We start from the raw sequence: 26,148 nt of genomic DNA on the forward strand, positions 1-26,148 counted from the left end.
ATAGGTCTAAAACTTACAAGTAATTATGTTTTGTCTTTCATTTATACATCAGTAACTTATAATTTTGTATGTCTGAATGGTAAGAAAATGTGTTTGTATACATATAAAGTAACATGTCAGTTTTAAATAATTCCTTCTGTGTATGTAACTGCCACATTGGTATGCCTGTGTCATTTATCTACATTCATGTGCTATAAGCTATAACATCTGATTATTTTTCCCAGGGAACAGAAGAAGGGGAACATGACTGAAACGATGACGGGAACTGTCAGCAACATGAACAGCAACAACTCCTGGATGAATCTCCTTCAGGAGGAAGCAGCTACCAGCACTGAGATGCCAGAGCTCAATGGAGAAGAGTTGAGGCAAACAGAAGAAAAATAAACACTGTTGTGCTCTCAACCGAGTCTCTTTTTTTATATACCCACACCACACATTATTGTTCATACTGTAGGTAATACAGTCCTAATACAATCCTCCCAAAAATGTGGAGAGCTTTAGATTCAGTGAATAACATTTTACATATTATATATGCATTTCATTGACACTTGCCTTCATTGGGAATTTATAAAGCTTTCCAAAAGTAAACACAAACATTATTCAGCAAATCAAACATTTTGACATTACTGTTAGGGTTGCTATTAACAAGAACACAAAATACAAGGCATGCTTGTTAATTTCTACTTTGTACAATGTAATTCTATCCACTAACTGTTTAGCTATCTTCTTGGCAAATGTTCAATGTAAGAAAGTGAGAAAATGTGTCTAAAACCTGTAACCATTACTGGATTCTGTTTTGTTGTTGTTCTTTGAAGATTATGAGTTTAAACTTTTAAGCTCCCAAGTGATTCTTAGTGACCAACATGTGAAAACATGGAAGGTTTGATCAAAACTAGAACCAGTCAGATCAGTATCATTTTCAGTATAAATTGAACATCATATGAATCATAATTAAACATATCGACTAGTTAAAAACAACAGATTGTTAATGCACTTCAACTCTGTAAAAATATCAGGCTCAGCCAAATTTTTTAAAAATTAGCAAATTTCTATCAGTGCATTGAGCTCATGTGATCCCTGCTCCTGAAAGGTGAAGGTCTCCAGACATCCTGAAGGTAAACACTGACTGGCAGTCAGGAAGATGGACACTGATTAGACATCCTACAACTCAGAGGACTGCAGGAATAACCACACCGATGGTCTGCGACCATAATTTACCAACATCTAAAACATACTGGAATATATTATGAATGTGCGGCGCCAACATAGAACAATTCACAAATCACAAACAGGCTATAAAAATAAATCAGCTCTCTCTTCTTCTTTTGTCTCGGAAAAATAACTCACGTACAGCCACGCAGTAATGAAACAGAGCACAGGTGCCTGGAGGTAGAGCACCAAAGAACTCAGATGAACTCAAGCCTATGATAAACTGGAAGATGATGATCCACTGTGAAGCAGGTTGTATATTACCCTGACTCAGAGCCTGGTACCTAGGCAGGAAGCTTCAGCTTCAGAATTGATATCTTTCTGCTAATGTAGACCAGGCTTTTCATTAGGCTTCATGAGTAAAGTTTTAGAGGAGACAAAAAATGACATTGTTTTGAGGAGCTTAGCCCTAAATGGAATGACCCACTATCAGGCATATTGGTAGTAACATCATCCTGACACTCTGTTTGGTCATACTGATGTGTTGCTGACAGAGGATGGAGAATAGAGAACCTTTAAATGATCAATCTATGCCTAAATAATCAATAATCTACTAAATAATAAAAAAACTAGACAACTGGGTGTTCTCACAGGACAGTGATTCCAACCGCTCATTGAAACTGGTTTCTGACATGAGCCAGATGTGTAAACTAACCTCGATCCAACCTAATCCCTTCGTCATACCGGGAAAACAGGCGGTAGCGTTGAGCCCAGTATTTGACGAGCTCGGGGTCTGCTGCCATCTCTGCTGGAACCTTCGGCTTCTTTCTTCTTTTACGGTTTTTATTTGGCTTCTTCACATGCTTTACCATGTGTCCTATGTAGACATACACAAGATTAATTATTACACTGAATCAGCATTTATTCAACTAATCTGCATGAACAATTAGAAAATGTATAGTATTTGAAGATTAATTTTACTGGTGATCAACTACAGGGCTTTCAGTAAATCCAAGACGTTTTTAAACTTTAAAACTATTTAAGGAAGCAAAAGTGAGATCTAGGTATTCTGAGGAAAATGTTAATGTGATGAAATTTATGAAATTTAATAAAAAATTATCCCGTTTCCAAGTAACTTGTTAACTCAAATTTTTAAAATAAATAGTTCAGATATTAGAAAAAATAAAATAAACTAAGGATCAAAAAAAGCACAGTTTTTTCAGGGTCTTGGTTTGAGTGTTGGTTTCAGGTTTTGAGTCGATAGTCTTCTATACATAGTCTCATGTAAAGTCACAGTTTCATGAACTTTATAACTAAGCCATCTTGACAGGCAGTTTCTATGGAGTTTTTTTTATTATTATTTGTTGTTTTTAAGGCTCCATAGCTGTTAAGTTTTGCTGGGTTGCAGACGTCAAACACAGATGATGCGTGAAATTCAGATGGGGATCATAAAGAGGATTTTTCTCTTGCTCTCGGTGAAGGCAGACGCTTTTTTCCTCTGCTCCCTCCCTTCCCATGCCTGCCCTGCTTGCTCCATTTCTGTCCTGTCTTTTTCTATATTTTTGGAGGCTTTCTTTGCACATCCTCCAAATCTACAAATTATGGATCATGTTGCTAATTGCTGCTTAACAGATGCTGTGTCTTTTGATACATACCCCTGTAAACTTGGCGGTCCCGGCCTTCGACCCCTCGCCAACATGCTTGTCACAGGTGGTGTGTATCAGCGTCTGTTAGCAGAGTTCCCATCTTTAACGGTTCCCACATTTTCTGCTACCGTGGCAAAGCATGGAGTGGAACATTGTATACCTACGGTTGGTCCACCGGTTTTTGCGTGAGCGGCGCCGCCTAGACACAGCTAACTTAGTGATTGCGAAAGAGGAGTTTGCAAACATGGAGCGTCTTGGCATTGTATGGCGCTTCAAAAGTCCATGGGCATCTCTGTTGCACATGGTTCCCAAAGCAGATGGGGTTTGGCGACCCTGTGGGGATTTTCAGCGCCTTAACAATGCAACCAGTACTGACAGGTACCCAATTCCTAACATCCAGGACTTATCTGCCCACCTGGCTGGAGCAACCGTTTTCTCTTAGGTGACTTGGTGCAAGGTTACCATCAGGTTCCAGTGCATCCCTTGGATGTACCCAAGGGATACATCCAAGGGATGCACTGGAATCCCTTGGATGTACCCAAGGGATGCACTGCAGTAACCGCAGTTATCACGCCTTTTGGTCTTTGAGTTTTTATAGATGCCCTTCTGTCTTAAAAGCGCACCGCAGACTTTCCAGCGGCTTATGGATTTGGCCCTGCAGGGTGTGGCGTTTTTATTCGTCTATTTGGACGACATATTGGTGGCTAGTCCCTCTGCAAAAGAACACATGGTGCACCTTCGTCAGCTGTTTGTTAGGCTCAGTGAACATGGCCTGATGGTGAACCCAGCTAAATGCCAGTTTGGACTGCCTGCTGTTGAGTTCCTGGGACACTAAGTGTCTTCTCAAGGGGCGGTTCCCCTACCTGCAAAGTTGAAGCAGTTTCCGCTTTTCCCCGCCCTCCCTCAGTGAAGCCCCTGCAGGAGTTTTTGGGCATGGTAAACTTTTATAACCGTTTCATCCCATGGGCAGTTCACCTCATGCACCCCTTGTATGAAGCACTTAGAGGCAAAAAGGGGACCAGGAGATAGAGTGGACCCCCAACAGGGTGCAGGCATTTGATGAAGACAAAAAGGTCTTGGCTAATGCTGCGCTTTTGGTCCATCCATCTCCAGTGACGCCTGTGGCTCCAACAACTGATGCCTCTGATTATGCAGTTGGGGCATTTGGTGGAATTGGGGGGTAATCAGGAGAGTATTTCGATGGACCATTTGAAGCCAGCTCATGTGTTACCAGGGGACCCAGTTGAGTTGGCTCAGCCACCTCGCCGTGGTTGTCCCCCAGTTTCTTTACCCACTCTTCCGGATCCTCCCCTTACAGCTGGTTTGTCCCCTCAGGTGGACAGTTTGGTAGCAGTCGATCTGGAGAGTCTATTTCAATTTCAACCCCTGTTACTGTGAAAAGAAGCCGTGGTGGCCGACTTACTAAACTCCCTAGTCCAGGGGTGGGCAATCCTGGTCCTCGAGGGCCGGTGTCCTGCAAGTCTTAGATGTCTCCCTCGTCCAACACCAGGACCAAAAGCTGAGTCACCTCCTAAGTGAGGTCAAGTTCTCCAGAGTCCTGCTAATGACCTCATTATTTTGACTCAGGTGTGTTGAAGTAGAGGTACATCTAAAAGTTGCAGGAGACCGGCCCTCGAGGCCTGGAGTTGCCCACCCCTGCCCTAGTCGTTACCGTTAGGTATTTCAATTGTTTTGTTTGTTGCTGCTGTTTAGTTTTTCCTTTGTGTGTGTTTTCTTTTATGTACTTGTGATTTTGTTTCATATGTTGTGTTTTTGTGTTTGTGACGTTCTATGTGTTCCGGGGGGGCCTGTGTGGCGTATACAATATATATATTTAACCCCCGAATGTATACTATTAATGTGAAGGGGAGAAGGTGAGATGAGAAGACACGAATGGTTGTACTTAATTCTATTTTTGGTTTGGATTGGAAGACATTGAGAATAAACCAAGACTCAAATTATATGTCCGTTTTTTTCTGCCGACTTCCACAAGATAAAGGTTTGTTTTAATGTCTTTGTAATGTTTATAAAAAAGATTTGTGAAGCTGCTAATAGAAAATTAGCTTTATAGCGACCTTGAATGATTCAGTTCAAGAGAAAAACATTTATGCTAGTGTCTTTGTGTGAAGCTGAGTTTTATGAGTATGCCAAATGAGTAGATTCTCATGGTTGGCTCTGTATATTTCTGAGGTTTTTTGGCTTCAAAACAGCGTATTTGATAATGTTTGATAACATTTGATAATAATTAAAACTTGTCAATGTTTGATATTGTCTAGCAAAATGTTTTCCATCAGGCTACATGGCTTTGGGCCATGACAAAAAGAACGAGATCACGGATACAAGCGGCTGAAATAGGTTTTCCCCGTAGGGTGTCTGGGCTCTCCCTTAGAGATAGGGTGAGAAGCTCGGTCATCCGGGAGGGACTCAGAGTAGAGCCACTGCTCCTTCATGTCGAGAGGATACAATTGAGGTGGCCCAGGCATCTGGTTAGGATGCCTCCTGGACGCCTCCCTGATGAGGTGTTCTGGGCACGTCCCACCGGGAGGAGGCCCAGGGGTAGATCCAGGACATACTGGAGGGACTGTGTTTCTCTGCTGGCCTGGGAACGCCTTGGGATTCTCCCGGAGGAGCTGGAACAAGTGGCTGGGGAGAAGGAAGTCTGGGCCTCCCTTCTGAAGCTGCTACCCCCACGACCCGTACCCAGATAAAGATGAAGAAAATGGATGGATAGAAGGATGGACCAATTATTTTTGTCTAAAATGTCACAAAATGTGGCAAGAAAGTCACTGAGTTGGGAACAGTGGGTGAATATTGTTAACTGTAAACGTGCAGACCTGACCTGGTGGGCTGGTCTGTCAGTCACACTTCTCACTGCAGAGCAGAAGAGGACAGAGACTGATTTTTAAACCTTTGCTAACGAAAATGAGATCAGGGAATAAGATGGGTTTTATGTTTAAGTATAGGCCAATCACGATCCCCCAAAATGAAGGAAATCAGCGCTCAGAAATCAACAGGCCGATAAATGTAACCTATATTATGCATAGGATATAATGTAAGTAGCACTATCAGAGATGCAATAAGTTTAAAAGAGGTGTCCGAATGATCTAATCATCTGACTGATGATTCCAGCAATCCACCTTGTTACCATAACTAGAGGGCCCCAAAACCAAATTTCGCTTAGGGCCCCATGGATGCTTGGGCCGGCCCTGGCTGGCACCTCTGCACGTTGCCTCATGCTGCCGCTGCTTGAGCTCTTAGTTTACCTCAGTGCAGATTGCACGCACCTTATTTCACTCAAAGTGAACACAGGCTGACCTTTATGGATATTTACATCAAACCCTGTGAGGAATTATGTTTCTTTATAGAAATCAAGGAAGGGTTTAAAATTAAACGCTTTAGCTCTGGTTGCGCAGCTCTATGTGAACCGGAGGAATAACATGTAGTAGCGCTTTCAGAGATGCGCGTTGAGAATGATTTATCTTTGTGAACAAAGAATTATATGGGGTGTTTACATCTGAACACGCTGCCCAGCGTGTTCTATCTTCCCTGTAACATTTGTGGTCCCAGTTGGCCGGTGCATTAGTGGTTAATGAATCAGCGCTAACCACTCATCATGCAGGTTTAACCTGGTGAGGGCTGAACCTGCATGATGAACTAGCTTCACGCTAGTTTTATATTATTTTATGATTGTTTTAAAATATTATTTTTCCGGTTATATGAAGCACCAAACTGTATCAAATGCTTTGTCCACTTAGTCAGCCAGAGACTCATCCCACAAACTTGAGCAACCAAAACTGTTTCTGTGACGCTTATTAAAAACTCAACAGATACAAAATGGAAGAGCTACTAAAGTCACATTAGCAGCATTAAATAAAATCTTCAGTTTGTTGTGCATCTCAGTGCACAGTGCAGCTGATTTAACTCATCATGCAGGGCCAGTCCAAGGCCGTATGAGGCCTTGAGCAGAATTCGACTTAGGGGCCCTTCTTGCTACTGAAAACATCAGCACCTCTAACAGCTTCTGTGTTAGATTTAGTGAAATCTGGGAGAAGGGAGTAGTTTAATTGGCCAACCTAAAAAGGAATAAGTTATAATTGCAGTTTACTAATTTGTATTTGTGAACAAACAGAACTCAAACTCAAAAATTAAACTCATAGCATCAGACTGTGGCTATGCAATAAAACAATCTAATTATGAAGATTGTTTTTTGAACTTTTACAAAGTAAACTTGCCAGCTCCTTAAAGTCTTACATTTAAATGTTAAACAATTGAAAATATTTTAATTTATGTATGCTGAAACCACTAAATCAAATTTAGCAGCATTGATAATCTCAATAAATAAATGTTATATTTATTTATCTGTGGTCTTTGTTAAAATATTAACATTTGTTGAGCCACTGAAAACCTGGGGGGCCTTATGGAGCCGCTGACTTAATTTGGATTTAACAGAAGTGAAAATAATTGATATTCATTTTAATTGTATTGTTTGATTTGTTGTTTTTCAGACTAGTTGTGGGTTTAAATAGCATTTCACTGGCGATGTTTTCCAGTAACATATAATTACCCAGTAATATTTTTACATTTTCTGTCTACTTAACATCTTGTAATACAAAACACGGTGGACCGCTGGTGGAACACCTCGGCACCCCGACCACTGGGCTTAGCAAGTTTTCTGGGGGAAACTCTGCAAAGGTGTTGCATCCCGGAGTTTCCAGCTAAAAGAAGCGAGGGCTTACGAGGTCCTAACCACCCATTGTCCACACACTCAGCAGCATAATCAGAGTTATCCGTTGTCAGAGCCACAGGAGCCGCTGGACATGGATGGACTAAAAGCGAGGGCCTTTTAGGCATCATCACCCTCTTGGGGGTCCACTCTATCTCTAGGTCCCCATTTTTGCTTCTACAGTCCTGCTTACGATTATTGGCACCGATAAAGTTTAAGAACATATAATGGAATATTTACTGAAGGAATTTCATCAAGTTAAGCAACATTTTACTGCAGACAGCTTTTGTTTGATACAAAACAGCAAATGATAAAGAACATTTAAAAAGATAAACATTATGAGGAAAAAAGAAAAATGTAATGTTTCCCATGTCAATGGCATTGGCACCCTTTGCGCTGCAAATCGGCATGGAAACCCAATTCGGCTCACCTACTGCAAATCACAAATAAGGATTTGCAACAGGATCACCTGTGATGAACTGTCTCCACCCATGTGACATGAATTATCCAAGGAATGATCATGTTGGTGTTTTAAAAAGTCACCTGTTATTCCTTCTTCATGTGCGACAATGGTAAAAACAAAGGAGCTGCCTGAGAACACCAGAAATGCTATTATTTGCCAGCACAAGACTTCCAAGGGGTATAAGGCCATTTCTAGAGACCTTGGTATCCCTGTCTCTGTCAACACCTTCGGCCTTGGGAAACATGTGCAAAGATGTCCAAGGACTTTTGGAACATCGTAGAATGCCAAGATGCTCCATGTTTACCAACTAGTGATGCAATGCTCCACCCCATGCTTTGCTACAGTGGGAACCATTAAAGAAGGAAACTGCTAACAATCGCTGATATTCATTAGCAAGCATGTTTGCAAGAGGTCGATGTTTATAGGGGCAGGTATCAAAAGATACAGTGTCTATTAAGCAGCTAATAGCAACATGACCTAATAATCTGAAAGGACACAAAAAATCTGGACCCAAAATAGATAAAGACACAGTAGTTATCACAATGTCCCACTGAAAGTGATGTCTGTTGAAACTCAAAGTCAGCAACCTTGATCCAAAACTGCAAATGGGGATGCCATTAGCTGCATCCAGTGGGGGTTTGTTACTTTCACACAAGATGTCCGCTGCCAAAAAGTGGCATCTTTTTGGCATATTTTTTGACAGTGTTTCCTGGTGAATCCAGGAAACACTGTCCAGAAACCTGATCCATGATGAAAAGCAGCTTATCTGAGCTGCTAGCATACTAACTGCCAGCAAGCAAGCTTTTTTGGTCTCTCACCCTCAGCTCTTATGAAACACAAGATTTAGACTGGGTTCCAGTTTGTTTGAAACAGCCATGTATTGCGAGAGCTTAAGCCAGAACCTCCTTCCATCAGTGAGAGCAATGAAGATGGATTGTGGCTGCGTTTTCCGGAATAACAATGATCCCAAACACACCACTCAGGCAACAAAGGAGTGGCGCCATAAAAAGCATTTCAAGGTCCTGGATTGGCCTAGTAGTCAGTCTCAAGAGCTCAACTCCACAGAAAATTTGTGGAGGAGGTTAAAAGTCTGTGTTATCTAGCAACAGCCCCAAAACATCACTGTTCTAGAGGAGATCTACATGGAGGAATGGGCCAAAATACCAGCTACAGTGTGTGTAAACCTGGCAAAGACGCCATCATTGTTTGCAATGACAAAGGTCATGTCATTACTTCAATGACATGAGGTAACAAAAATTATGTTAAAAAGTATTGAGCTGACCTTTTGTTATTGACCAGACACTTACCATAATTTACAAATAAATTCTTAAAAAAAAATTCTACAATGTGATTTCCTGGATTTTTTTTTTTTTTCTAAATTTGCTGTCATAGCATAAGTGCACCTATGATGAAAATTACTGACCTCTTTTATCTTGCACAATCAGTGGCTGACTACTTTTTTGCCCACTGTATATTATAGTCACAGATTTCCCGGTGCAGTGTGACAGAAGCAAGGTTGTCATATTTTATAGAATAGAATAGAATAGAAGTACTTTATTCATCCCAGCAGGGAAATTACTTCGCAGTTACAGCATAGAGACAAGACACAATAACAACTACCACTGAGTAGTAGTTGTAGATAAAATAAAAATAAAATATAAAATGCTATAAACTGTAAAAATATGAAATGCTGTTAATATAAAAGCAACTTAAGAGCAGTCCTTGCAAAGATTTAAAAAAAATGCAGATATGTATATGTAAATATATGTACAGCAAGTGTGCCACAGTTCAGTTGTGCAAAATCGGACTGATTAGTGAAGAACAAACCAAAAAACAAAAAAAAAGTCTGTCTACAGATACTGATTGCCCGAGTCTTGATGTTTCAATTATTTCTTATTCACAGTTGGGCATGTTTCGGGCTTGCTTACCTTGACCTTAACTTTCTCCAGATAGGCTCCAGTTTTGGATTGCAACAGCACTGGGACAGAACAGGTTTCTGGCAGTTATCAGATTGGTTCTTTTAAAATCTTTGGCAGTTCATTAGTGGTTTTTTTCTTAAAACCTAGTAATAATGTACACTCTGATCTAATTAAGTCACACCTTCACTCACTATTCACACATATCCAAATGCTTACTTGTCTAGTAATTGTGAACAGTGTGTTACAGTACTTTGAGAATAGAAACCCAAACATATTCAATTAATGAAAGAAAAGTGATACCTTCAAGTGTGTGTGATGGAACAAGGTCCAGCTTCTCTTGAAATGTTAGTGATCTTCCAGGATTCTCCACGTCACTTGGCTCTTCCACAGATCTTTCAATGAAGTTGGAGGAAGAGGAACAATCATTGTCCTCCATCATTTTTGTTTCTGAAGTGGATTCATAAATGCATCTTTCTTCTTCTACAGGCTTTTCCTCTTTTTTTTCATCCGTCATCTCAGCTTCCCTTGGCAAGTTTTGAAGAAAATTTTGGACCTACAAAACAGTATCCATGTATTTAGAGTTCCGTGTAACAAGACTACAAATAACTGCTCATTCTTATTTTCTAGGACTTAAAGGTATGCTAGAATTTCCTCCCAAGTTATGCCTCCCTCATATCTTTCCATAAACCTTCTGAAGAAAGTCATCTGAATATCAGAAGGACGAGAACATACTAACAGTGTATCCAACGTGCTAACTGCAGTATCACCTGCTGCCACTATTAGCACTGTGCTTGTACAATCTCAACTTAATTAAAAAAAACAAAAAAAAACATCAAAGGTGGAAAATATTAAGTTAACGCCACCCTCACCTGGAGTTAACCTCAATGTCATTACCTTGGAGATATTTCAATTTAAGCAAACAGCATTCTCTGTGTGCTTCGCTACACTTTCAAGAGGGGATAAAACCTGACATTTTAATTAAGTTTTTACTGCTTTCGTTTATAGACTACCATTGGACTAACCACTGTGACTTCTCCAGTTTTTAGCTTTTGTCACCAGGAATGATTGATTGGAGAGCAGTAGGGTGGAGTAGTGTGTGCATTGTGCAGTGCTGCTCACAGTCTCATGAACATTTACACTTTATTTTATTTCCTTCCTCAACGAGACACATACTTCTCTATATAGACTATAATATGTAGATTAACACAACTTGAATCCAAAGAAAATGCTCAATCTGTATATACATAGACACGCATATACATATTCCTACACTGCTAAAAAAAATTATAAAAAGAACACCTAAATAAAACAATGCAACTCCCAATTGGTTACACCTTTGTGGAGTCAATGTCGTCAGTTGGGTAGTAACATTTATTGTGAATAGATTTCATCTGATGCTGTACAAATGGAACACACAATAAGTGGAAAAGATAGGCAGTTAGCAAGACAACCACTATAAAAGAGTGCTTCTGCAGGTGGTGACCACAGAATCCTCTGTTCTCCTACTTTCTGGTTGAACTTTCAGTCACTTTTTCATTTTGTGAGTGCTCTCAGCTCACTGAAGTTGCTCAAGTAGTGCAGCCAATCTATCAAAGGAGATCCAGAGTATGGATTAGGTGCCAGGAGACAGGCTAATACACCAAGAGACACAGAAGGGGACGTAGGAGGGCTGCTACCCAGCAGCAGGACCACTACCTTGTCCTTATTGCAAGGAGAAACAGGAGGTCCACTTCCAGGGTCCTACAAAATGACTGCTAGCAGGCCACTAATATGCATGAGTCTACTCAGACTGTCATGCAGTCTGAGTATGGCATGGGCTCCCATAAGGCATGAGAGCCTTATGGGAGCCTGGCATCCATATATAGGTCCTGTGCTTACAGCCCATCACCCTGCAGGATGATTGCTGTTTGCTAGGGAACACCAAAATTGGGAGATTCATCAATAGAACCCTCTGCTCTTCACAGATGAAAGCAGATTCACACTCAGCATGCAATGGTTTGTTAATGGCCACACAGTCTTCCATGTGCTAGCCACAGGCGTCATGACTATCATAAAGTAGTGGGATGAGGTCCTCAGACCCATTGAAGACCTTCTGCAGTTGGCCCTGGATTCCTTCTTACATAATTTGGGCTTCCAGCTCATGAAACCCACAAAAACAAGAATATAAAAAATCAGAATACTGTGAAGAAATCAGCCCAAACGTTTTGCAGAAAAAAATAAATTAAAATCAAAATATGGTACTTTAAAAATGATATGTCAATCTTCAATATTTTGCCTTAATCACTGCCTTGATGCAATGTGGCACTGTGGCATTGCCTGGGAGTTACAGAAGCCCAGATTTCCTTGATGCTTGCTGTCAGTTCTTCTTTGTTGTTGGGTGGTTTAAGTCCAGCGAGCTGGCTGGCCAATCAAGCCCTGTGATGGTGCGGGCATCAAACCAGGCTATGGTGCTTCTGGTGGCATGGGCAGGGACCAGGTCCTGCTGGAAGATAAAATCTGCATCTCCACACAGATCCTCAGCAGATGGAATCAAAGTCCTCTAAAACATTCTGGTAGACTGTTGACCTTGGATTTAAGACAGCAAAGTTTACCAACACCTAGAGCAGAAATTTCGCCCCAAATCATGACTGTGATTTCACACTGGACCTCAAGCAGTTTGGGTTCTGTTCCTCACTTGTCCGCCTCCAAAACCTTGGACCTTGATTACCAAATTGGAAAAGAGTACCTTGGACCACTGGCCAATGGTCAAGTCTTCCTTCTCCTTGGCCCATCTGTGACTCTTCCTACGTAGGCTCAGGTTCAGAAGTGGGTGGACCTGAGGAACCTGACAGTTGTAGCCCATTCAATGTGGTGTTTTTGCAAGCTGTGACTTCCTCCTCATTCCACTCTTTCTGCCAGATTCTTGAATCTTCTATTTGATAATCCGTTGAAGCACACAGTCACTTCTTTTGCTGGTGCATCTTCTCCTGTCACATTTTGCCCTTCCACTTACTTTGACTTGATAATGAAAGTCTTGGCCCTGTCTCGGTCTCAATACACTCTGGTCTTGACTTGGTCTCGGGTTAGGTGGTCTTGACTACAATAAACATGCATGCTCACACACACGCGTGCGCCCCCCTACACGCATACACACACACACATACATACATACCCCAAATTATGTAAAATTAAGTCAGAGTGTGAGGAGTTCAAAGAAGTTTGGAAGTCTATCTCTGTCAATCTGATTGCTGCATGACTTCACAAAGCAAGTCACACTACGTATAGTCCTAGTTAAGCTTTCCCACTGTCAACTAAGACCTACCCTGACTAATAATACACAGACAAGCTGAATAAAAAATGTCAAAACAGTTTAAACAGATTACCTTGTAGAGGGCAGGGCTAATTTGATTTGATTTAATTTCATCTCCATCCATCTCAGAGAATCTGGTGTGTTTGTTGATGCTTCTGACTACCTTGTTAGTCTTTTTAGGCCTTGGACCATTGAAATGTTTATAGTTTATGACAATTCCCGACCTGAGAAAATAATAAGCAAAAAACATGGTTACTTTTACACTTTCAAAAAAGACAACAGACCATTTGGCCCATATACTGAAATTTTAAAGAAATATCTTGAAAGACATTTTTTTCATATAAAAACATTTTGTGTTTTTTACCCCTTAAGGTAAGTAATATCACACATACTGACAGCGTATTTTTATTGCTAAATCCTGAAGATTAATTTTCAGTGCAAAGTTGTAATCTGCACTGAAGATTAACTTAAGTACATGGCAGGCAGTTATTGTTCTACACCCAATAAGGTGTCTCTCTATTTACTTATTCATTCATGTTTGTTCCCCCACTTAGAGAACCACTGAGTTAGTTTAATAGTTGAATCTTCACTTTCCACAGCCATTTATAGATTTTGTGTCCATGTGAGTGATGAAATCTTTGGCACCCATGTCACACATGAACACATCTACCAGCAATACCAGAACGGTGCACTCCGCCACCCATTTGTTAAAACCGGATTGGTGGGGTCACATGATGCAAATGGCGGAGTAGCAGCTCGTTGCCAGAGCTCCCTCAGCTGAGTATCTTTAAGCCTCCTTTTGGTCTGAAGAAGTGTGATTATTGTGAGCCGAAGTGTTAGTTTACATCTAGCAGCACCCAGAAGAAACTCAAACTCGTGTCAAAATCCACTAAATTAGGAGGGGACCAGCTCTCAAAGTGCAGCCAGGCGAACATGGTGGACTCACGGCCATTGCTGGGCCACGTGGATGCGGTCAGCTTGTTGGAAATAATAACTGTTTAAGTGCTTAAAGGGGTAGAGGACTCATTTGACTGCAAGATAGACCCAGTGCTAAAAAAAAAAAAGCTTGAAGCATGCGCATCTAGAATCACTACCCTGGATAAACTAGTCTCTAAAGCAGAGGGCCTCCTTCACAGGAGGATCTGAAAAGCTGGACCGCCGTCACCACGGTCGTCCGGGTCCTGACCAGCGATCCTGGGCAGTCGTGTTGAAGTTGTGTTGTCCCTCCTAAATGTTTACTTTTCCCCTATGCAATCTGCTGACTTCATCTCTCAGGTTTTCACCTTATTCACAGATTGGATTGGTGATAAAACAGTCATGGCCGGTGATTTCTATTGCTACTTTCTCCTGTGTTGGTTGGTTTAGTCGCCCCCGGTACGTAACCCAATGTCCAGAAGAGCTAAAGCTATACTTGACACCTGTAGGAAATTTGATCTGGTGGACACTAGGTGTGGGCTACATCCCAATGATAAAACATTTACATTTTATTCCACTATACAAAAAACTTGCAATGGAATTGACTTTTTTTCCCCACCCCTAAAACTTTAGTAATTTTAAGACTTGTAGTACTGGTGACATTATAAAATCATTCACCTACTTATATTTCTCTAATTATAGTAATCCCTGGATGTCCAATTCAACCGTGGAGATACGGTGTATTTTTTAACCAAGACCCAAAATTTGAAAAATTTATTAAAAGGCATTTAGATTATTTTTTAAGGAGAATAAGATTCCTGAAGTATCTCCTGAGTTATTGTGAGATACCAGGAAAGCATACACTCGAGGACTGAAAATAAATTAACTGAAGATGAAAGCATAAACTAAAAGCTGGAGTATAGACATTTTTTGTAAGCATATTTGTGAGCCTACCTCTTTAATATTAAGTTGAATATAATTTCTGATTTTTGTATAACTTTTCTTCAGGTTAACTTAGAAAGGAAGCTATTATTGTTACAACTTCATTTTCTAAACTACAGAAAAGTAATTGTTAGGGATGCTCAAATATGAAAAATTGGAGTGATGTTGATATCTGATAGTAACACTGTTGATTTACCAATGTTTTATTTTATCAAATTTTTTTTATCCGATTACACGGTTAATCATAAGAATAATCGATAGAATACTCAATTACTAAAATACTCGTTTACAACAGCCCTACTCTCCACACTCTTGCTGAGGGGTGAAGCATAGGTGTTGTTGAGAACCGGTTGATGGTTCTTCCTTTGTGCAGCTGAGTCGGGTCTTGAATTTGAAGATGGGAGGTAATGGTACTTAAATAAACCATTAATTATACACTCCTGTTTTTTGTCTCTTAATCCCTTAGACATTTATTGTTACACCCCCACCCATGCAACAATAAAATGTATATTTCTTTTATATTTCAGATACCCAAGAATATGCATTTGACAAAAGAGCAAAGAATTAAAAATATACTGATGGCTGGATCGGGTGGCAGTCGCATGGTTGCACGAAACTTTAACAGAAAATATGGAATGAGCATCACACATGTAAAACTTATTTGCAAGTTTCAGAAAACTGGAAATGTTGCAGATCAACCACAAAGTGGTCAAAGATGTGCAGCGATTACACAGAGTCCAACAAAAATAATAATACGTGGTTGTCAGATGGTCACTTGTTTCAGTTTTTAGACCCATATTTACCCAGGTATCTCCTGGCTCTCTAGCATGAACAGCAGACATAATCCATACCGGCTTATTGCAAATCCATTTCATCATGCAAATCTGTCCATCATAAGTGGCTAAATTGTGTTGAGATACCTCTTTCAATCTTTTTCACTGTTTTGTCAGTTGGTAGCTTTACAACTTCAGTGGCCTGATTCATATTGTACCAGAAACATACAGCTACTTTGTCATAAAGCATTCCACACTTTGAACAGATGTGAAGATCCAATCACAGTAAACCTTGGCGCAGAGTCCGAGACAGATCATCTATCATCAAGCCCCTCAAGCCCAGATTCCAAATCTTCAATCTTTGAGATGTCTCCACTACTTAACCCCAGTAATGTCATTACTTTTGACACAGACTAACAATCTGAAAAAAACACCCTTGAAAAATCTAGTAAAAATCTCTGTAGAATTATTTGTACAACATGCAATATCTGCTTGTACTAGTGTAAACTTCTAAAACCCAAAATATAATTTTATTCACACATTTTGTAACACCAGGCCCCATGCAGAGAAAAATTTAGTACTGTGGACTGGACAACCCAAATTGTGATGCCGATATATACCAGGTCCTTGGAGGTTAATTATACACTGCTGGATTTTTTATACACTGCTGGACAAAAAAATCCAGCAGTGTATAATTAACCTCCTGCGAAAGTAGGAGGTTAATTACTCCTACTTTACTCCTACCTTACTTTCGCAAGGCATACAGTTCAACCTTTGGATTTGAAAAGTTCAAAGTTCAATAATATTGCATGCGCCTCTTTGCAGGTTTTTATTTGTTAAAAACCATCTTGCCAATAGATTATTTATTAGTGGATAATACTCAGCCTAAATCTTTTACTTAGAAAGTGTATAAAGGCCCTCAACAACCTCAATGTAGATAATTCCTGTAAGATAAAAGGCAAATGGGAAACTCATGTGAATAACTCCTTTTGGGAAAGACAAGTTAAAATCTTGCATAGATTATATATTATTCCTGAGGCCAGACACAGGATGAACCCAGCACTGTCAGAACTTTGTATTAAATGTCCATCTGCTGTCGGATCATTTATTCACTCCTTGTAGAATTGCCCCTACATTCAACAATTGTAATAGCTCAGCAGTTTGATATAATTTTTAAGCGCAATTTGCTTCTGAGTGTAAGGACATGTTTGTTGGGACTGACTGAGGATCTTTCTGCTGACATCCGCAACAACAGCCCCTTACACATTCTACTTCATTGTGCTCGGAAATGCATCCTGGCCATATGGCTCAGCGATAAAGCCCTGATCCTCAAACAGTAGAAGCAGACTGTGTCTGGCATCATCACGTATGAAGTGTTCTCTACAGTATTAAAGGATAAGCCCTTTTTATCCATCAAACTTGGGATTCATTCTTTTCCTACCTAGGTGCCACAGCATCACGCAGGATGAGATCAGAACTTATAGACCTGGCCTGGTATAAACATGCTGAGTGAGAGTTTGATATTGTAATGATCTCAAACTTGAATATGTTTGATATCTCAAAAAAAAAAAAAAAATACTAGTCCAGGCTGTAATAAAGTTTTTACAGTCTGTTTAGATTACTGTCAGATTATTCATTTATTATATATAAATATAATTGATCACTGTCTGGTATGTTTATCTTGTATTGATGATACAGTGATACAAAAGGGTTCAATAAATATATGTGTGGAAGAAAAAAATGGGATAGTATGAAATTTATTTTCCAGTTCATACATAAAGCTATACTACAGCCCTGGAGCGCCAACTGTCTATTGCAGGGGTGCCCAAAGTCGGTCCTCGAGGGCCGGCATCCTGCATGTTTTAGTTCTCTCCCTGGTCTAACGCACCTGGATCCAATGATGGCTCGTTAGAAGGCCTAAGAAGAACATTGACCTGATGAGAGAACTAAAACATGCAGGATGCCGGCCCTCAAGGACCGACTTTGGGCACCCCTGGTCTATTGCCATGCATCCTTTGCTCCACCTGTACAGAGGACAGGTGGAGCCTGTCCCAATACATATTTTGGCCAATTTGCGCCAAACCACCCTCTAGACAGGAGATCAGGAAGAAATGCTGTCGTATTCCATGCATCGCGCATAGATTTAAAAACCCTGCTGAAAATCAATGAAAACGCAGACCTTTTCACGAATTACTGAAAACCTTCCAGAGGAGAGGGATGTGAACATGTCCAGGGAAAAGAGGACGTTTGGTCACCATAAGTTATGCTAAAAGCACTTAGCAGTCGTCAACAACTCATTGGTGAAAGTGAGAGCATTGTGCAACACAAATAGTCATCCAGCAGGAACACCAAATACAAAGACATTTAACAAACCCTCGAGGCAGGTAATTTGCTTTGGGGAATTTTAATTATCGAAGTACTCAAATAATTCATGAATCATTACAGAACTACTTCACATGTATATTTACATGTCCACAAAATCTGGAGCACAAAATCCTTTCTTCCTCTGGGTCTCCTCCTGGTGGGACTTGTCTGGACTACCTCATCAGGGAGGTGTCCAGGAGGCATCCTAAGCTCATGCCTGAGTCACCTCAAGTGGCTCCTCTCAATATGGAGATGCAACGGCTCTACTCCGAGTCCCTCCCAAATGACTGAGTTTCTTACCTTATCTCTATTGGAGAGCAAGACACACTGTGGAGAAAACTCATTTCAGCCACTTGTATCATTGATCTCTTTCTTTTGGTCATGATCCAATCAATGCTCATGACCATAGATGAAAGTAGGAGCGTAGATCAACTGGTAAATTGAGGCCTTTACTCTTTGACTCAACTCTCTCTTCACCACGACAGACCAGTACAGTGCCTACTTTGCTGCAGATGTTGCATTTATTTGTAATTTTAACAATAATAATACTTGCTGAAATATGTACAAAGACTCGTCAGAATCAAGTTTTTGGATTGTTTGGCAAACATTGTCATGGTTAGATGACAATGTTTGCCATTGTTAAGGATGTAGCTGAAGGTTAATATTCAAAGACATTTTATATGAATTGATTAAAATAAACTTAAAATGTCTCCAGACCACCTTACAACCAAACTAAACTGAATTGACAAAGAATGTCTTTTTCACAACTCTAAATAGAACTATCATACTCACTAACCTTTGATCAATATACTGTGAATATCGTCACTTTTGGTTCATACCAGAAATGTTTCTTTTGATATCATGTTTTATGATCTTCTCATGGAGGTGTAATTTGCAAATTTGAATTCAGGACAATAGAAAATGCATTGTTGAATTATCATAAGAATCATAAGATAAACCAACTTATGGTTGGTTAATAATATTTTGACTAGTGACACATTTTATATTGGATCATATAGCTAACTTTCTGGTAGTTGTTTAAACAAAAGCAAGCCAAATTAGAATAGAAAAATACTCGAATAGAAGGAAAAAGACTTACTGGGGTTGTTTGTGCTTGAGTCCTAGTTTGGACCAAACCTCCTTCAGTGTAAGCTGTGGACACTCCTCCACATCCAGCTCATGACTACAGACAAACAAAAAAGACAGCTTTAAGAAGAGACAATTGGCTTACAGCCAATGCCTCGCTGACTTTACAAGCCTTTATCCAGAGCAGTGTTTTACAGCCCTGGTATGAGACGCACACTGCCCTGCATGTTTTTGGCATTTCCCTGCTTCAGCACACATGATTTCAATTGATGGTTGAATAAAAAAATCAGTCATGTTTATTTGTATGGCACATTTCAGCAACAAGGCAGTTCAAAGTGCTTTGCATCATAACAACACAAAAATACAGTCAAAGAAGACAGTCAATAATTGAAACATAACATTTCGTCTGGTGGCATTATACGTACATCAGAATGTTTATCAATGTTTCATTATAATGTTTCAAAAGCAACTCTAAACAGGTGTGTTTTAAGTCTGGATTTAATGGAACTCAGTGTTTCAGCTGTTTTGCAGTTTTCAGGAAGTTTGTTGCAGATTTGTGTTGCACATAAGCTGAATGCTGCTTCTCCATGTTTGGTTCTGGTCTGCTCTGCATCCCCAGAACCAGAAGACCTGAGAGGTCTGGAAGGTTGATACAACAGCAGATCTTTAATGTATTGTGGCGCTAAGCTGTTCAGTGATTTATAAACTAACAACAGTATTTTAAAGTCTATTCTCTGAGGTACAGGGAGCCAGTAGAAGGACTTTAGAACTGGGGTGACATGCTCTGTCTTCCTGGTTTTAGTGAGAACTCCAGTAGCAGTGTTCTGGATCAGCTCCAGCTGGAGAATTGATTTGTTGGGCAGACCTGTGAAGACACTGTTGCAATAATCAATGCGTCTAAAGATAAATGCATGAATGAGTTTCTCTAGAGCTTGCTTAGACATTAGTCCTCTAATCCTCGATATATTCTTCGGGTGATAGAAGGTTGATTTTGTAACTGTCTTTATGTGGCTCTGGAGGTTCAAGTCAGAGTTCATCACTGCACAGAGATTTCAGGCCTGATCTCTAGTTTTTAGTTGTAATAACTGAAGCTGTGAATTGACTCTGGATTGTTCCTCTTAGGTACAAAGACAATAACTTCAGGTTTGTTTCTGTTCAGCTGGAGAAAGTTGTGGCACATTCCGACATTTATCTGTTCTAAGCATTTATTCAGTGATTGAATGGGTTTGAGTCTCCTGGTGACATCATAATGTAGAGCTGTGTATCATCTCCATAGATATCCTAACTAATATTATTTTCTGTTATAACCTGTGCCAGTGGAAACCTATAGATATTGAATACGAGAGGTTGTAGGATTGTGCCTTGGGGTACACAACATGTGACTTCTGTCTGATTTGATGAGAAGTTACCTATTGAAACAAAGAAATTCCTGTTTTTTATGTAATATTCAACCAGTTGAGTACTAGACTGGAAAGTCCGACCCAACTCTCCAGTCGTTTCAATAATATGTCATGGTCAACAGTATCAAAAGCTGCACTGAGGTCCAACAGAACCAGCACTGTGGCTCTTCCACAATCTGTGTTTACATGGATGTCATTGAACACTTTGACTAGGGTAGTCTCAGCACTGTGGTAACCATGGAAACCTGACTGAAAGACATCAAAGCGGTTTGTTATCAATAGGAAACTATTCAACTGTTGAAACAGCTTTTTCAATAATTTTGCTGATCACACACAATGACAGGAAGGACTTTCTTAAGGAAAGTTGTGGTGGTGATATTTAGTCAGCAGGAGGAAGGGCTTCATTTATATACACTGCCTGGCCAAAAAAAAAGTCGCCACCTGGATTTAACTAAGCAAATAGGTACAAGCCTCCTATTGGATAAGTACTGCATAGGCGATTATCTTTCAGCTGGCAACAAGTTATTTAACCCCAGCTGATGCAATGAGTAACTCCTCATTTCTTAAACAACCATGGCAAACGACATATCCTGTGGTCGTGGAAAAGACGTTAGTCTGTTTAAGAAGGGTCAAATCATTGGCATGCATCAAGCAGAGAAAACATCTAAGGAGATTGCAGAAACTACTAGAATTGGGTTAAGAACTGTCCAACGCATCATTAAAAACTGGTAGGATGGTGGGGAACCACCGTCTTCCAGGAAGAAATGTGGTCGGAAAAAAATCCTGAATGATCGTGATCGGTGATTACTTAAACGTTTGGTCAAATCAAATCGAAGAAAAACAACAGCAGAACTCAGGAGTATGTTTAATTGTGAACGCAAAAGCATTTCCACACGCACAATGCGAAGGGAACTCAAGGGGTTGGGATTGAACAGCTGTGTAGCCGTAAGAAAACCTCTAATCAGTAAGGCTAACCAGAAAAAAAGGCTTCAGTTTGCTAGGGAGCATAAAGATTGCACTCTGGAGGAATGGAAGAAGGTCATGTGGTCTGATGAGTCCAGATTTACCCTGTTCCAGAGTGATGGGCGCATCAGGGTAAGAAGAGAGGCAGGTGAAGTGATGCACCCATCATGCCTAGTGCCTACTGTACAAGCCTGTGGGGGCAGTGCTATGATCTGGGGTTGCTGCAGTTGGTCAGGTCTAGGTTCAGCAACATTGTGTGCCCAAAGAATGAGGTCAGCTGACTACTGAATATACTGAATGACCAGGTTATTCCATCAATGGATTTTGTCTTCCCAAATGGAACGGGCATATTCCAAGATGACAATGCCAGGATTCATGGGGCTCACATTGTGAAAGAGTGGTTCAGGGAGCATGAGACATCTTTTTCACACATGGATTGGCCACCACAGAGTCCAGACCTTAACCCCATTGAGAATCTTTGGGATGTGCTGGAGAAGGCTTTGCGCCATGGTCAGACTCTCCCATCATCAATACAAGATCTTGGTGAAAGATTAATGCAACATTGGATGGAAATAAATCTTGTGACACTGCAGAAGCTTATTGAAACAATGCCACAGCGAATGCGGGCTGTAATCAAAGCTAAAGGCGGTCCAACAAAATATTAGAGAGTGTGACCATTTTTTGGTGGCGACTTTTTTTTTGGCCAGCCAGTGTATGATGTATTCTAAGCTTTCATGGATAAATAGTTGAAATTGAGTAATTTTTTTTCTGTATTTGTAATGTGTGGGCATGTCATTGATACTGAGTGTAATGTGGATATGCAGATTAATCCTCTAATCATTTCAATTTTCTCTGCAAAGAATTTGGCACATTTGTTGCAGGCTGTTCGATTGGTGTTCAGATGGTTCAGTCACAGGTGGGTTTGTGAGCCTGTCAACTGTGGCAAATAAAGTGCGAGCATTGTTAAGGTTTTTGTTTATGATTTCAGCAAAGAATGTTTCCCTTGCATGTTCCAAAGACTGGCTTTTTCTGAATTGCAATCATCTGAATGGGTGTGTTGAAGCAGGGGAACATCTAAAACAAGTAGGTTTGTGTGCCTTGAGGACCAGGAATGGGAAACACTGGTCTAGCGTATGGCTCATACTATAGTCATTCTTATCAGTAGGCCTGTCATGATAAACAATCAATAATCGCATGATAAATTAAAATAAGCTAAATAATTTCCATTTGCATGATTTATCATTTTTCTCTTTTTTCTCTCTCTTTCCACCACTCTGATGCTTTGGTCTCACATTTCTTCTCTCCTATGAGAATATAACAAACAAGTTGGGCTTTCTTGTCTGGTCTTGGGACACCAGAGACCTTTTTGCACAGCAGGGTCAATCCTGGCCCGGCCCAGGCCACTTTGGCCCAGCCGTATTGTACTCTGGTGTTATGCTGAGAACGCTTACCTGCCGAGAATTACGTGCCCTGTCGCGGGAATGCACATCCCTCTAAACTCTCTCGTATTAATGAGAAAACGGACTGAAATATGACCGAAGAGTAAAAGATATTTGTAACATTATCATGTTTCTTAACCATGTAAGTCCTAAAACAAGGGGTTTTATTTTACAGATGAATTGAAATAAATCCGGTTTTGACACCTTTATTAAGACATATGAGTCGAACGTTTTACAGTCAGTGTGTGATGAATATGTACTCCGCTAATGGTTTGCAATTCCACGCTTTTTCTTTTAAACACACAGCTTAACGCATGAGAAAACAGAGGCCTATTATGTAAAACATTTTATATAACCCTTATCTGTCCAGTCTATTAATACAAGAGGGGATGCATTTTAATTTCTGAGCTTGCCAATATCTGCATTCACTGTCTATTGTCCTATTGATATGAAACTCATACCAGTGTCTCATAGAAGTGTGATTATGTAGAAAAGGTGAAATCCCTCTTTATTTCTCCACGTTAGCAAGGGGATGCATTTTTGGCAAAGCAAATTATTACCCTGCCAATATTTGAATGCCCTATGTATTTTCCCCAAATATTATTCTATTGATGTGAAACTTATACCAGCGCGCAGTGCAGTGGATTTAACTCATTATCCAAAGCTGTTTTAGGCTTTGAGCATAATTTGACCTCTGTTCAGCTTGTTGAATATTTTAACTGAAAAAACATCAGCATCTCTAACAGCTTCTGTGTTAGATTTAGTGAAATCTGGGAGAGGGGGAGTAGTTTAATTGGTCAATTTAAAACGCAATCAGTGGTAATTGCAGTTTACTAATTTGTATTTGTAAGCTCAAATTCAAAGATTAAACTCACAGCATCAGATTGTAGCTGCACAAAACAATCTAACTGTGAATATTGTTCTTTGAACTTTTACAAAGTAAACTTCCCAGCTCCATAAAATCTTACATTTAAATGTAAAACAATTTAAAATCTTTTAATTTACGTATGCTGAAAAGATTAAACCATATTTAGCAGCATTAATATTCTCAATAAACAAATGTTACGTTTATGTATCTGTGATCTGTGTTAATCTATTAGCTGCTGAGTTAATTTGGATTAAACAGAAGTGGAAATAATTGATATTCATTTTTATTGTATTTTTTTATTTGTTATTTTTAAGACTAGTTGTGGGTTTAAATAGCATTTGACTGGAAATGTTTTCCTGTAACATTGGGAAAATATATTACATTTCCTGTAATATGTAAAATTATTACAGGAAATTTAATATTTTTACATTTCCTGTCTACTTAACATGTTTTAATACCAAAACACGGTGGGCCGCCTCTGCGCCCCGACCACCAGGCTTAGCAGGTTTTCTGGGGGAAACCCTCCTTTAACTGAAAAAAAAATCTCCTGTGAGTGTTGTCTCTGAGCTGGACTCGCGTCCAGCTGAACTGCCTGTGGCTTGTGGGATTTCTCCTAAGCCAGATGCGTAAATCCCCTACTTCACAGTCTTGCTGACTTCTGATGCTTCAATTAGAGAACTCTTATTTACATTTTCATTAAAGTCTTTGGCTGAAGTGGAACTTGTAATCTCAGTGTAGCACAGAGAGCAGGTTCATCCTCCAGATCAACTTCAAAACCCTGAGATATTTGATTATGCACAACCGATGCAGACCAGGAAGTTATGAGATTATATACATTCAGGCTTCTGCAGATGAATAGCTCATAATTTAGGTGCAAACATTTAATTTTATTATTTATATGCAGCTGGGCGGAACAAAGCCAGTGTATGAGTTTTCTTTCCACTGTGGGAAAAAGTTACCGTACATATATTTATCTGCTTTATCTGGTGGCACAATGTGGATCCTCTGTTCAGCTTGTTGAATATTTTAACTGAAAGATAATAACATGCCATTAAATATGCCATTATTATCATTTAAAAACTCACGGGTAAGAATAGATTATGATGGGAATTTTTGACGACACATGTTAAAATGCAAAATAAATGCTCCTACTGACCCAGAGATCTGAAAGAAGACTGGTCTCTGTTCCACCTGCAGCCAATGAACCAATCAACAGCTGACTCCAAACCAGCCCTGTCTGGCCGGCCTGGTTGGAACCACAGCTCCAGCAGTGCTAATGCAAAAACACTCTCCCTGGTGTTCTGTCAGACCAGCATACGCTTACAGATCGTCATACGCATATCTGTCAGACAAGTATACGTTGTCATTACCATATGCTTTTATTTCATCAGCAACATGACACCATGACGTAGAAGTTAAATCGTCATACACTTTATTAACAGCTGCATGACAGCCTGGCTTAGCAGTTAACCAGTCAGACCATCATCAAGGTGCAGCTAAATCCCGATACACTTCAAAACCACGACAATGCATGTATATCTATCTAATTATTAAAAACAATTTATTGAGTTGTCTTTGTCGTAACTTGTTGCGTATGCTGCACTGATAGCTCCTCTAAATGTCGCAGACTCTTAATGCACATGCATGTATACTCACTGCATGTATGCTATTCTGACAGCTGTGTTCTGTCCGAAAGGGGCTGCACAGCCGGGAACACATGGACCTGGATTGAAGCCCAGTTTGTCCAGTTATAAAACAGGAAGTTAAAGAAAATGTCAATCATAGGAAACCTTTGTATTCCAGTGTCCACTATATTTTTAAGTTAAAGCTTGAAGAAAGAAACTGGAACCAATTCCTCTGTCCTACACAAGAGGGTTAACACAATTCAAATTCCAACTATTATTATTCATAATTCCAAGTCTTTTCACTGACCCAGAATCAGATCAGTGCCAAGACAAAACCTTTATATTCTGCTAAGTCCACGCTTTCAGCAGCAGACACAGTAAAAGCGATCATCACAGAACTGACCTGCATTTGGTTTTCATAAATCTTCTTGGGTGCTTGTCGTCATCATCATCCTCATCATCACCTGTTCTCTCTGAAGTTTTACTGTTTGAGTCACAGACTCTCTGAGGTAGGACAGCGACTTGCTTTGAATCTGGGTGAAAAGAAATAAATGCACGTTATAAAATTCTCCAGCAGCTCTCTA

General features: G+C 40.0%; 1 protein-coding gene across 3 annotated transcripts in view; it reads right to left on the reverse strand.

Annotated features, from left to right (window-relative positions):
• tgs1 (trimethylguanosine synthase 1) overlaps positions 1-26,148 on the reverse strand; it is a 52,544-nt gene that overhangs the window by 6,083 nt on the left and 20,313 nt on the right. For all 3 annotated transcript variants that reach the window (XM_032565061.1, XM_032565060.1, XM_032565063.1), the window contains 5 exons: positions 25,968-26,097; positions 19,283-19,366; positions 13,263-13,413; positions 10,201-10,453; positions 1,865-2,026 (listed from right to left, as the gene is read on the reverse strand). In XM_032565061.1, coding sequence (XP_032420952.1) covers positions 1,865-2,026; positions 10,201-10,453; positions 13,263-13,413; positions 19,283-19,366; positions 25,968-26,097 — 780 coding nt within the window. The remainder of the gene's footprint in view (positions 1-1,864; positions 2,027-10,200; positions 10,454-13,262; positions 13,414-19,282; positions 19,367-25,967; positions 26,098-26,148) is intronic.

This window comes from Xiphophorus hellerii, chromosome 6 (assembly GCF_003331165.1).
Source record: "Xiphophorus hellerii strain 12219 chromosome 6, Xiphophorus_hellerii-4.1, whole genome shotgun sequence".
Lineage (NCBI taxonomy): Eukaryota > Metazoa > Chordata > Actinopteri > Cyprinodontiformes > Poeciliidae > Xiphophorus > Xiphophorus hellerii.